At 39.3% G+C, this 14,738-nt stretch overlaps 1 protein-coding gene across 1 annotated transcript in view; it reads right to left on the bottom strand.

The window, feature by feature from the left end:
- LOC120535491 (meckelin-like) overlaps nt 1-14,738 on the bottom strand; it is a 128,575-nt gene that overhangs the window by 86,267 nt on the left and 27,570 nt on the right. Inside the window, exons 5-6 of the mRNA XM_039763379.1 lie at nt 11,096-11,162; nt 7,210-7,254 (exon numbers count right to left, since the gene is read on the bottom strand). Coding sequence (XP_039619313.1) covers nt 7,210-7,254; nt 11,096-11,162 — 112 coding nt within the window. The remainder of the gene's footprint in view (nt 1-7,209; nt 7,255-11,095; nt 11,163-14,738) is intronic.

The following is a 14,738-nucleotide window of genomic DNA, read 5'->3' as shown; positions in this document are numbered from 1 at the left end:
AGTACATTTCTATCTTTATCCTTTATCACCCTAACCTGCTGCACATCTTTCCCAGCTTGATCCTTCTGTCTAGCCAATCAGTACAGGTCCTTTCTCCGTTCTTAGTGTCCAAGCTCTCATACAACTCATCATACGCCATTTCTTTAGCCTTCACCACCTCTCTATTCACCTTGCGCCAGATTTCCTTATCCTCCTTCATCTGTCCAGATGTCACACCAAGCTAACTTCTAGCTGTCACCCTTACTACTTCTGCTCTACTTGCCCAGCTATTTGGTAACTGCTCACTGCCACCCAGTGCCTGTCTTATCTCATCCCTGAATTCAACCAGGCAGTCTTCCTTTTTCAATTTCCACCATTTGAACCTTGGCTCTGTCCTCATTCTCCTCCTCTTTTTGATATCCACTGTCATCCTACAGATCACCTTCCTGTGCTTCCTAACTATGCTTTCCCCAGCCACCACTTTACAGTCTCAAATCTCCTTCAGACAGACCCTCCTGCATAGGATAGAACCTGAGTGCATCTTCCTCCACTCTTGTACATCACCCTGTGTTCCTATCTCTTCTAAAAATATGTATTCACCATAGCCATATCTATCCTTTTTGCAAAATCCACTACTATCTGACCTTCTGCATTCCTGTCCTTGACACCATACCTACCCATTACCTCCTCATCTCCTCTATTCCCTTCACCAAAATGTCTATTGAAATTCACTCCAATCACCACTCTCTCTCCCTTGGAAACACTCTCCACCACTTCATCTAACTCACTCCAGAAATCATTCTCATCCATCGCACACCCAATTTGTGGGGCATATGCACTAACAACATCATCACACCTTCAGTATCCATCTTCATAATCATCACTCTGTCCGACACTCTTTTCACCTCTAAAACACTCTTGATATACTGTTCCTTCAGGATAACCCCTACCCCATTACTTCTCCCATCCACACCATGGTAGAACAATTTGGCTCCTGCAAGTAGTGTTCATATATTGGCAGACAATAACCAGTCTACTGATAAGAGGGTGTTTGATGATAGGCTAATTATATATCCATAGCCACTAATGTATCAACATACAACACAGTCTTGGTGCAATTGTGAGTTTATGTCCAATATATTGATGTGACAATAAGACCTTGCAGTCGAACTGAAAATTAATGATTATGTTAAATGTGTTCAAGCAACCAATATGTGTTCCACGCACAATATATCAGCCTTCCTTCTCTCTGTTATCCTGGCTAATTCTCTTCCCTTTTCATTCATACTGCCAACATTCAAACCTACCATCACTTCCACTCTTTTTACCTTCCTCCTCTCCTTCTGCCTCCAGACACACCTTCCCCTCATCTTTTCCTTCTTCAGACAAAAGTAGCCCAATTTCCGCCAGCATCCTGTTGGCTAACAGTACTGGTGGTGGCCGTTGTTTACCCGGGACTCGACCAATCTGGTATGGAAATCTGTGTTGTTGTCCTTATGTTGGTCTGGCAAAATTTTACACCAGATGCCCATCCTGATGTAACCCTCCCCATTTACCTGGGCTTAGAACCAGCACAAAGAAACATATGTGTTTGTGCATCCCCTCTGGCTGGGTTGTCCCCCCAGTAAATAAACTGGTAATTTATATAGGACTATTTCCTTCAATTAGTGCCTTGGAGAGATATTTTAGTTTGAGATATATTGTGTGCAACATCACTAATAAGGTATACAATATACAGACACTGTCCCCCAGTTTAATAAATTTGTAATTTATTTAGCAGCAATCGCAGTAATTAGTGCCAAGCAAAGACACTTTCAATTGAGATACATTATGTATATTATCACTAGCACATGTATTGGTGTTTAATTTGTATCATTAAGAATATACCAATTCTAAATAAACAACGTAAAATTAATATTGTGAAACATGTCAACTGGTTAACTAGAAAAAATGAAAGCTCTTTATAATATACAGAAAAATGTATGCCTGCTGCTTGGGTGTGTGAAGATGCTTTGTTGAGTGCCATTTCAAAAATCACTCCCAGTACACATAACACTGGCCTACACATTACAAAAATATTTATGGGCTCAGAATATATATATATATATATCCATCCATCCATCCATCCATTTTCCAACCCGCTGAATCCGAACACAGGGTCATGGGGGTATGCTGGAGCCAATCCCAGCCAACACAGGGCACAAGGCAGGAACCAATCCTGGGCAGGGTGCCAACCCACCGCATATATATATATATATATATATATATATATATACAGTCATGTGAAAACATTAGGACACCCTTTGAAAGCATGTGGTTTTTGTAACATTTTTAATAAATGGTTATTTCATCTCCGTTTCAACAATACAGAGATTAAAGTAATCCAACTAAACAAAGAAAACTGAAGAAAAGTCTTTTCAAGATCTTCTGTAAATGTCATTCTACAAAATGCCTATTCTAACTGAGGAAAAGATAGGACACCCTCACATGTATTCCCTCTTAAATTGGCTCAGATCTCACACAGGTATATCACACCAGGTGCACATAATTAGTAGATCGTTACTCTGCATGTTGAATGAGGCTTGCCCTATTTAAACCTCAGACATTTAGTTTGGTGTGCTCCTGACTGTTGAAGTGAGAGTGAGCACCATGGTGAGAACAAAAGAGCTGTCAGAGGACTTCAGAAAAGATTGTAGCAGCCTATGAGTCTGGGAAGGGATTTAAAAGATCTCAAAAGATTTTGAAATCAGCCATTCCACTGTCCGGAAGATAGTCTACAAGTGGAGGGCTTTCAAAACAACTGCCAACATGCCCAGGACTGGTCGCCCCAGCAAGTTCACCCCAAGAGCAGACCGCAAGATGCTAAAAGAGGTCTCCAAAACCCTAAAGTGTCATCTCGAGAACTACAGCAGGCTCTGGCTACTGTTGATGTAGAAGTACATGCCTCTACAATCAGAAAGAGACTGTACAAGTTTAACTTGCATGGGAGGTGTGCAAGGAGGAAACCTTTGCTTTCCAAGAGAAACATCGAGGCCAGACTGACATTTGCCAGAGATAAAGTTGACAAAGACCAGGACTTCTGGAATAATGTTCTTTGGACAGATGAGTCCAAAATTGAATTATTTGGACACAACAGCAGAGGACATGTTTGGCGTAAACCAAACACAGCATTCCAAGAAAAGAACTTCATACCAACTGTGAAGCATGGAGGTGGAAGTGTCATGGTTTGGGGCTGCTTTGCTGCAGCAGGACCTGGTCAGCTCACCATCATAGAATCCACGATGAATTCTACTGTGTATCAGAAGGTGCTTGAAGAACATGTGAGACCATCAGTTAGAAAATTAAAGCTGAAGCGGAACTGGACCATGCAACATGACAATGACCCAAAACATACTAGTAAATCAACCAAAGATTGGCTGAAAAGAAGAAATGGAGAGTCCTGGAATGGCCAAGTCAAAGTCCAGATTTGAATCCCATTGAGATGCTGTGGGGTGACTTGAAAAGGGCTGTATGCGTGCAAGAAACCCTCAAACATCTCACAGCTGAAAAAGTTCTGCATTGAGGAGTGGGGTAAAATTTCCTCAGACCGATGTCGAAGACTGGTAGATGGCTACAAGAACCGTCTCACTGCAGTTATTTCAGCCAAAGGAGGTAACACTCGCTATTAGGGGCAAGGGTGTCCTATCTTTTTCCTCAGTTAGAATAGGCATTTTTGTAGAATGACATTTACAGAAGATCTTGAAAAGACTTTTCTTCAGTTTTCTTTGTTTAGTTGGATTACTTTAATCTCTCTGTATTGTTGAAACGGAGATGAAATAACCATTTATTAAAAATGTTACAAAAACCACATGCTTTCAAAGGGTGTCCTAATGTTTTCACATGACTGTATATATATATATATATATATATATTTTTTTATTTTTTTTATTTAGGATTTAATATTTTATAATAATTGGGATAGAATTGAGGGTGTAGAGATGATTGAACCACTAGGGTAACTATATTAGGGTCAAATGACCATAATATAATACAGTTCTCAGTGTTTTGGAAGATTGTGGATGCAAAAAGTAAAACTGTTGTTTAACTTGGGAAAGGTAAATTATGAGCAGATGCGGCAAAGTCTAAGGAAGCTAGACTATGATAAACTTTTAAGTGAAAAGACAGTCGAGGAGCTGTGAAACTAGTTTAAAAAAGTTTTACATATAATGCAGGACAGGTACATATCTAAATTTGGAATTAGTAGGAAATGAAAAAAATACTCTTCAGTGGTTTAATAAAGAGCTGAAAAAGAAGCCGCAAAGTAGAAATGGCTATATAAGGTATGTATATAATAACTAATAACTCAAATGTGAATCATAGGTTGTATGAGAGCAACCATTAAGAAGGATATTAGGGAGGCTAAAAGTCAGTTAGAGAGGAACATAGCACATAAGGTGAAAAATGTCCCAAGGAGATTCTTTCAGGATTTTTGTAGTAAAAGGAGGAGGTGAAGTGCATCAGGAATAGTAAAGGGGAATTAAAAATACAGTGAAACAGAAGATGCTCTAAACTCGCATTCTTCTGAGGTCTTCAAATGCGAGTAAGCAGATAACCTCCCAGCAGCAAAAAGGGACTACTAAAGAAGTACTGAGAGTACTAGAGGGGAAAGCGCTGCTCAGATTAAATAGGCCGAAATCAAGCAAAACTCCAGTAACAGATAATATTTAACCTCGAGCTCTTAAGGAGGTTAGCAAGTACATATCAAAGTGGGGCATATGATATTATTTATCTGCACATGAGAGGTTGGGCATCAAACTAAAAAGAAGTGGGAGTTCAGGGTGTTGTTTGTATATGGGTGCAAAACTGGGTCAGATTCAGGAAGCAGAGGGTTATGGTGAGAGAAACCCTATCAGAATTAGCTGTCATTAAGAGTGGTGTCCCACAGGGATCAGTGCTAAGGTCGCTGTTCTTTTTAATATATATATTGTGGCAGAAGGCTGGGGGCCAGTCCCGGCCGGGATACCTGGAAGGACAGGGAGGCAGCTTATATGTCCCCCGGGCCACGAGGGGGCAACCGCCCAGGATAAGGAGGGGACTACGGGGAACCAGGAAGCTCAAACCTCTTGGGGCCCATGGCCGCCGCCAGGGGGCACCCCGAGCATCGCGGAGGCCGGGAAACCTGTGCTTCCACCACACCTGGGCAGGTGGAGGAAGAACCTTCCAGGGACACATGGAGTGCTTCCAGGTGCTTGTACGGCAAGTGCCGACGGAATGTCATCAACAAACACCTGGAGCACATCCGGGTGAATATAAAAGGGGCCACCTTCCTACAGTCTGGGAGTTAGAGTCAGGAGCTAGAGGTGGATGAAACTCCAGGGACAGGAGGAAGAAAGGCGGCCCATGGACATTGAGAGAGGCCTGTGTTGGGGGTGTTTGGTGCTGGAAGCACTGTGTGCTGTGTGGGACTTTGGCATTAATAAAACGTGCGTTTTATAAAGTGCTGGTGTTTTTCTGATGGTGTTTGGACAAGTTCTCACAATATAAATAATTTAGATAGGAATATAAGTAAAAAGCTGGTTAAGTCTGCAGGTGATACACACCTAAGTGGATTGGCAGATAATCTGGAATTCGTTAAATCGTTACAGAAGGACTTGGACAGCATACAGGTTTGGGCAGATTTCTGGCAGATGAAATTTAATATAAATGTAAAGTATTATTTATATGTAGGAATTAAAAATGTTGGGTTTAAATACACAATGGGAGCTCTGAAAATCGAAAAGTACACCTTATGAGAAGGATTTAGGAGTCATAGTGGACTCTAAGCTATCAACTTCCCGACAGTGTTCAGAAGCCATTAAGAAGGCGATTATTACAGTGGATCGAGACTGTTATTTTAAAATTAGTTCATCAAGAACATGGGGACACAGTTCAAAATTCGTTAAGGGTAAATTACACACAAACATTAGGGTTAGGAAGTTTTTCTTTACACAGAGAACCACAGACACTTGGAATAACCTACCAATTGTAAGAAAATGTAAGAAAGGTCAGAGCAGACTATACTTTCTGAGAAGGTTGACATCCTTCAACATCTGCAGCAAGATGCTGCAGATGTTCTACCAGACGGTTGTGGCGAGTGCCCTCTTCTACGCGGTGGTGTGCTGGGGTGGCAGCATAAAGATGAAAGACGCCTCACGCCTGGACAAACTTGTTAAGAAGGCAGGCTCTATTGTAGGATTAAAGTTGGACAGTTTAACATCTGTGGCAGAGCGACGGGCATTAAGCAAACTCCTGTCAATCATGAAGAATCCACTGCATCCACTGAACAGTGTCATCTCCAGGCAGAGGAGTAGCTTCAGTGACAGACTGAGGAGATCGTTCCTCCCCCACACTATGCGACTCTTCAATTCCACCCGGGGGAGTAAATGCTAACATTAATTTTATTTTAATTTTTTTAATTTTTTTTTTTTTTTCATTTTTATTACTATTTAATTTAATATTGTTTATTTGCATCAGTATACTGCTGCTGGATTATGTGAATTTCCCCTTGGGATTAATAAAGTATCTATCTATCTATCTATCTATCTATCTATCTATCTATCTATCTATCTATCTATCTATCTATCTATCTAATTAGTGTGGTAGACAGTAGGACTTTAGGGACTTTCAAAACTCAGCTTGAGGTTATTTTAGAAGAATTAAGTGAATAGGAACAGCAAGCTTTGTTGGGCTGAATGGCCTATTCTGTTCTATATTGTTCTAATGTTTTAATGTTCTAATATGTTTTATCCCCACAACATCTTTACTGCAGTGTTATTGTTCTAAATACAATGGACCACATACTACAATATACAGTATGAACATTTAACAGAACAGTCCTAAGACAACAAGCTGGCTACTGTATTTATGTATTTCTTTATATATGGGTGTGGTTTATTAGAACGGTAAAAAATACTTTAGTGTATATGAATGGTGGCAAACAAAGTTGTTGTCTTGTAACTCACACTAGAAGAAAACAGCACTTTTGAAAGTTTAATCTTCATGTATCATCTGCTTCACTGTGTCTAGCACTGACTGCTAATGATACCATTTAGGGCTGGATCCGTACAAATAAATTTCATCAGAGCTGGCAGTTGAAGCAGTATATTCATAGTTTCTTCAGGCAACTTTTAAAATAAACTGCTTTTGACTGCATGGTGGTAAACAAAGGCTTATTGCTCTTTTGATCAATAACATAGATCACTACAGACTCACCGTAACACTGCTGCTGCTGGTCTGAGTAAAGCAAAGTCCACCTTTCTGCAAGAAAAAAGGAAAATGAGCAAATGAAAGACTGTAACAAATGTAGGTAATGCTTTGATACAAAGTGCATAATGTAGTTTTTGACATAAAAACTGGACTTGCAGTGATAATTCTATACAAAAGTAAAATTAGGTCCACCTGTAAATACATCAAAAGTTAATTTAGAACAGATTAATTAATCACACATATTGGTCAAACTGCTGGTCTTCTTGATGCCTGGGATCCAGACTGACATATCATAGTACATATTGGCCATACAGATTTGTCAGTGTAGGTGACATGGGGATGCAGTGCTGCTATGTCACAGCTCTAGAGTCCTTAGCTCCAATCCAGGCTCAGGCATATACGTTTGCATATATGTCTGTATAAGTCTGCACATTCCTCTCTGTGGATTTTTCTCCAACACTCTAAAGAAATAAACCAGAATGTGTGAGTGTGTATGTGAGTTTGCCCTGCAATGAGCTGGCAGCCTGTTCAGGGTTGGTACCCATTCTGTTCCTAAGGCTCCCGGTTGCTGTGCTATTACATGTGTTTATGTATTTTATTAATTTTGTTGTTTCTGAGTTGGTACGTATTTTACATTTGCATTTTTTCCCGTTATGTTTATAATTGTTTACTGTCATGAGCTGGAGAGTTCCAAAGCACGTAAGTCCCAAACAAACCCGAAAATGCACACTACTGGGAGAAATGCTGTCAAAACCCCAGCTGGCATCACAGAGGGCAATGAGGAGACTTGAACAAAGAGGCTTTGTTAAACAGTGAAGCTCCAAAAATCAAAAAGGAGTTAGTAGCAAAGACAATCCAAAACAAACAAAGTCTTAATATGAAATCCAAGGAATGGCCAAAACACAGAATACAGGGGTCAAAAATTCAGGAAAACACAAAGCACAAGAAAATCATAAAACCAAGAAACTCACCACTCTGCAATGGACTATGGGTTGCCCCTCACCTTTACAGGGTTGAGGGCAGTCCCTTGAGGTGAAGGTCTGGTGACCCCCTTGGGGAAGCACCCGCTAAATACATGATACATAGGTCAAGATGTTTAAACATAAGGAGACTAAATATTCAACAATGTAGAAATAAAATAAGGATGACCGACGTTAAAATGGCATTTCAACCCCAGCCAGGGGAGAAACCCTGAAACATAACATGTGCTGTCTTTTTAAATGTACTGTAGTTCTGTTCCATATCCTTTGTGTGGTCTCCAAGAGGCTGGACCACCCTTACATCACCACTCCTGAGCCCTCCCTCAGTCCATTTAAAAAGAGTCAGGAAAACGTAGCGAGTGGGAACCATTGTCATTTATTGGAGTTATTATAAGTATTATAAGTGTTATTCTGTCTTGAAATTTCTGGCCTTTTTGATTTTTCTGCCCTTTTCTAATGAATTCTGATTGCTGGATTGTGATTTGGACTTGTTTGGTTTAGGATTGCCTTTTAGGCAATTCCTTTGTGCCTCTATTTGAATTTGGAGCATTTTTTTTTTGATACTGTGTTAATGTATCTTATTTTAATAAAGATTCTTTATATTCCCACCCATGCACATTCAATGTTTAGGTATGGGGTTTTCATTATAGATTTTGAAAGTTTAATTGTTTATACAGCTCCTAATTTTTAGGCCTGCAAAGCAAAAGCGGGCTGGACTGGCCGGTGAACAGTGGCGTAGCGTGGGTGTCAGCCGCCCGGAGCGGAGGAAAATTTCGCCGCCTCCTTATTTAGGTATTTCAATTTAAAAGACTAAAATATACAGTAATTCTTTGCCGCCCCCTAAAAGAGCCACCCAGGCCGCCCCCAATTTCGATATGCCACTGCCGGTGAAACCTTTTATAAAGAATTTAGATATCTCACACCCTATTTTGCCCTATTTTGCCTTGGAGGAAACTTCATTCATAACACCAGCAACCCTTTAGTGGATATAAGAAGTGAGTGGATGGATGGATGGATGGATGGATGGAAGATGGACAAGCCTTGTGAAGTCTCAGGGAGGTACAGGGGAACAACATAATCACATATATGGTCACAGACAGCAGCGATAGAAGATTATTTCTGGTAAGTGTAAACTGGGATAGGGAGGTGTAAACTTGACTTGGTTTCTCTTAAAAGTGTTATTCTGGCAAGTCCATAATGCTTTTTGGGCTGGGCATCCAATTCTGTGCCACAGAAACGTAGAACAACATTGTGAAGCACGGCACCAATTAATGATCTTGTAATTGTACAATTCAACTTTTTCCTCTAACAATGAACAATATTTGAGTGCCCTGTTTACTTAAATACTAACATGTATCTTTAGGCTAGCCAGAGCATTATTTCTGCATCTAGCAAGACTATTTTGCTGCAAAAAAAGAAAACTATACACTACTGAAATGAGGAAAAAAATTAACGTTTCTGACTGGGGTTCAAATCCATGTTTTCTGTCTCTTTTGATCTTTCTTGATTCTTTAATTTATGTTGATTATGTGCTTCATTGTTTATTTTTTGTTTTGTCGGTGTATATAAGCTGCCTTTGTTTTGTTCCACTTTCCAAGAGGTAGGGCCACCTGCCAATCAATGCTAGGATCCGCCCTCTGCCCTATAAATTTGGAGGATCTCCCACAGTTCCTGGTGATTTATTGTATATGTGCTCTGGAGTTGGTGAGTTAATTGTGTTTCTGCTGTGCTTGTCCACTTTTTATACTGTGGTGCCTCGTACTTTGAACTTAATTCATTTCAGGAGGCTGTTTAAACCCTGAATTGTTCAAGGTCTGAATCAATTTTCCCCATTAGAAATAATGGAAAGTGAACTAATCTGTTCCCAGACCCTAAAGAATATCCATTTTGATAAACATAAACAGCAAATACACATAATTTAAGATACAAATAATACAATTAAATGCCCTAGATAATACATTAAATCATGAAAATGATAAATAAAATAAATACTGTATAATAAAATGAAAATTCCATATACAGTACTGTATCTTGGAGTGGTGATATCTCATGTGGATGACATGGTTAATAGATAGGGGTTTTATACTGTATATATAACCAAACATAACACAAATGAATTGAAAAAAGCACTGAAAACACCCCAGTGTAACGCAAGAGATGCTTTCACAGTGAGAGCGAGAGACGACTTGGGCGCACAACAAATGATGTTTATGCTCGCTGCGTAAGTCCCATCAGTTGCTGCATTTTGTCACTGTGTGTACAGTTCACACATAGAAGCACTGCTCGAATTCAGGATCAAATTTCTATCAAACTTAGCCTTTGAACTCTGGAATGATCATAGTTAGAATTGTTCAAAGTACAAGGCACCACAGCATTTTGGAATTTTGACCCTCTTGGTGTTTGTCGACCGCTGTATTTGGATTCTGTATTGGGACCGTGTTCGCACTGGATTTCCTTTGTTACAGGCAATTCCATTTTGCCTTTGTGCTCCACAGAACTTCATTGTGTCTGGAATATTTTTTATGAAGAATGTATCTATTATTTTATAAAGATTTGGTGCTTGGTCTTGCTGGAGTTTGACAGTGATATCCCTCTCTATTGGAAGTGTCTAGGAAGTGCTTTGGACCGTTTTAGTGCTTTTGGAGTCCAAGTTCATGACAGTTTCATGGGAGAGCTTGAGTTAAGTAAACCATTTTTACTCTGAAAAGAAATAATCACAAACCACTGAATACAACTAATAATATTTTGTCAGAAACTATTCCATTTAATACAGCACATAAAACTCCTGTCTAGCTCTGTTGATGAATGAAACATAGCCATTATCACACAAAGCCTTATATAAGCTTTCAGGTCAGGTACAAACACTCTCTAATGTACAATATATAGTGTAGAATACACATGTAATCTCTTACCAGTTGTGTTGCAGGGCAAGTGCATGAGCTAGTAGTCTTGTAGAAGGTCTCCTGACATAGCACACACCTGATGTCACATGGGAAAATTGTATTAGACAAAACAATTAAAAAGGATTCACATAAAAACTTTAGCACAAGGACACTGCTACTGAGTGATTACCAAGCTTTTAGTTGAACATTTTCAGTTTACTACAGTGAAGAAAATACAGTATGTCTACTCAAAGCAGACAAACCCAGCTACTGTGGAATCCCAGATTTACAATGCAGGAATATGGTATGTGAAAAGAAGCTGAACAAATGCTGGATTTTCACTAAACCCATTAATACATTCTGTTTTCTCAACTGGCTGTGTCATATTTCGGGGACCCTAAAATCTTTTAGTAGGAAGGCACAAACTTACACTGGATGTAATACAGCAAACCTCCACAAAGGAGTTCATTACAGAACTTGACTATTTGGGCAGTTAGTGCAGTTTATAGAGATGCTGCCTCGGAGCTTCAGGAGACTGGGTTCTAATCTCAAAAGTGTTGCTGTCTGCGGCAGGTTTGGATATTCATCCTGAGCTTTTCTCTGGGTACTCCATGCTTTCGCTCACATCCTATAAACGACCATGTTAGTTTTACTTTTGGCTGTGTGAGAGTGTGCTCGGCAGTGTTACTGGCAACCACTCCAGGGTTTTTTGATTTATTATGTGATTGCAGTAACATTACACAAATCATATTAGGTTTTTTGTTTCATGTATTATTTCACCACAATGTGGCATGTTAGAATCGATACAGTGCCTATGAAAAGTATGCATCCCTTCTGAAGTTCTCGTATTTTCTTGTTCCACAGCATTGAATCAGAATGGATTTAATTTGGCCTTTTCGGCAATGATCAACAGTAAAAGACTCTTTGACGCCAAACTGAAAAGTGATCTCCGCAAAGTGGTCTAAATTAATTACAAAATTAAAACAAAACATGATTGGTCACATAAGTAATTAGCCCGTTTAATGTGACAAAACTAAACTGTCACTGGTGTGGCCAATTGGCTTTAGAAGTTACATAATTTATCAAATGTGGACCACTTGTCTGTATTCAAGGGTTTTAATTGACTGTAGTATAAATAGCCTTTATCTAAAAGGTCCAGCTTGTGGTAAACCATTATGGTGACCAAAACTACACAATGATGATTAGACAAGTCCATGAATATTCTTTGGAGTCCAGTTAAGTCAGTCATTAGGAAATGGAAAGAGCATGGCAGGGCTGTAATTCTGCGTAGTGTAGGCTGTGCACAAAAACTGAGTGGTCATGTCAGACTAGTGAGGGAGACCACCAACAGGCCTCAAGCTTCAGAGTTCATGCCTCACTGGATATGACTGTGCAGACAACAAATGTTGCCAGGTGCTTTACTAGTCTCAACTTGATCAGAGAGGGGCCAAGAGAAAAAACACACACTTATATGACATTTTGGCAGAAGACATATGGGAGATTCTGAAGAGAGCTGACAGAGAGACCTGGAGTCTGCTGAAACCAAAGGTTTCTGGCTATAAGACTAAACACCATGTTTGACGTAAGCTGAACAATGCACATTATCAAAAACACACCATCTCAGCTGTGAAGCATTGTGGTGGCAGCATTATGCTGTGAGGATGTTTCTCTGCAGCAGGCCCTTGGAAGGCTTACAAAGATAAAATGAATGCAGCAAAACACAGGGAAATCCTAGAGGGAAACGTGATGTGGTCTGCAAGAAATCTGAATCTTTAGAGTAGGGTTCCCTGCAAGAAAATGACCCTAAGCATAAAGTCAAAGCTACACAGGAATGGCTTAAAACAACAACGTTCAATGTTAATATCCTGGAGAATTACCCTAAGGAATGGCACTAAAAGTCTGACTAGGATAAGAATGTGTTCTATCCCAGAGTAGGACATGAAAAAAAGTTATGAGCAGGAGTTCACCTTTGAGAATGAATGACGTCACGATTTTATGGCACCCCGAGCCGCAATTACACTCAAGATGATGCTTTGTAGTTTCCTTGCAAATCATGAGGAAGGTTTATAGGTTTCTGAAACTAAATTGTTAATTCCAAAGATAATAATAATTCAAAGGGATGTGATTATGGTCAAATAAAAGTTCAAGGTTTATGCCACTCTCCTAAAGTACTCTGTAGTCCTGTGTTGAACCAGGCCACTTTGCAACAATATCAAGAATAATCCTGTAATGAATGGAAAGGCCAGACACACACAATGACAGTAGGGCTATATTTGTGTCCGTCTGAATTTTTGCGTCAGCTAGGACTGTTTTCCTACTCTGAAACACTTGGCAAATACGGGTACAGACATCAGTCCAATTAAGAATTTGTAGCTGGATTTGAAAATGGCTGTTCACTCACTACCCTCATGCAAAATGGCCGATCTTGAGGAATTTTGAAAAAATAGAACTGAAAAAAATGTTCAGAGTCCAGATGTGCAAATCTGATAGAGACCTGTGCACACAGACTCAAGGCAGTGATGGCTGCCAAGGGTGCATCTATTAAATACTGACTTAAAGGGGTGAGTACTGATGCAATTAATTATATTGTGTTCTATATTTGTGACTAATTTAGACCACTTTGCAGAGCTTTGTTTTCACTTTGGCATCCGTCTTTTTCTGTTCGGTGTCAAAAAGCCAAATTAAATCCGCTGTTATTCAATATTGTGGAACAATAAAATGTATAAACGTCAAAGGAATTAATATTTTTTATACAAACTGTTTATTTATTTCTTTGTAATTTATTTTTCAAGCAATACTAAAACAATTATTATTGAACTTACAGGTTCAAGAAATTGATGGTTTGATGGAATACATATAGGAATAAATGGCTAATATACTATTGGGCCTATCAGTGCTTCATCTCTCTTTCATCCAACAGAAGTTATTTGTCAAAGGTGGCTCAATCTGCTCATGGGAAATGTACAGATTCCCTCTCCTTCCCTGTCTCTCTGGATGACCTTCTTTTTATATTTGACTATACTGGAACTGTATAGGGTGGTCCAGATCTAATTATGCCATTTTCATTACAACATAACTTATTAAGCTTATTACACAGAAAATCACCTGAAAAATCCTGGACGATCGAGAAGTGTGTGAACTGACGACATGAAGAATCATCTTCGCGCCGAACTGGAATTGTCCCCGTATAAATCAAAGTCATCCAGATGATCTGGATTTCTGCATAATTAGATCTGGACCACTCTGTACAAGAATCAATGGGGCAACTAGCTGTTGTGTTGAAAAATGAGGTGATGTGGTACAGTTAGGTTGGGTTCATATGCCATTCTTAATTAACTAACTAATACTAATAATTCATTGTTGTCATTGTTTCTTATTAAAACATTCTAAGGTAAACACAAAGCAGAAAAAGTGCACCTGTCCCTGGCCCTTACGATAACTTTTAAAGTATACATTCTGTCATCCGGATAACAGAAAGTAAAAAAGGTCACCAAGACAAACCATTGAGTTTTAATGGATGAAAGAAGCTTTGGCCTTTCGTAAGTTCACAGCTTCTCAGCCTTATAATGCCACAATAACTTCTTAATTACCAATAATATTGTTGTGGCACCAAATATTGCCGTTGTCCTGGATCTTCAATTCAATAACTGCAGTTGTCATTATTGTTTAATTT

Source organism: Polypterus senegalus, chromosome 9, assembly GCF_016835505.1.
Source record: "Polypterus senegalus isolate Bchr_013 chromosome 9, ASM1683550v1, whole genome shotgun sequence".
Taxonomy (NCBI): Eukaryota; Metazoa; Chordata; class Cladistia; order Polypteriformes; family Polypteridae; genus Polypterus; species Polypterus senegalus.
This window is presented reverse-complemented; position numbering and strand designations above follow the sequence as displayed.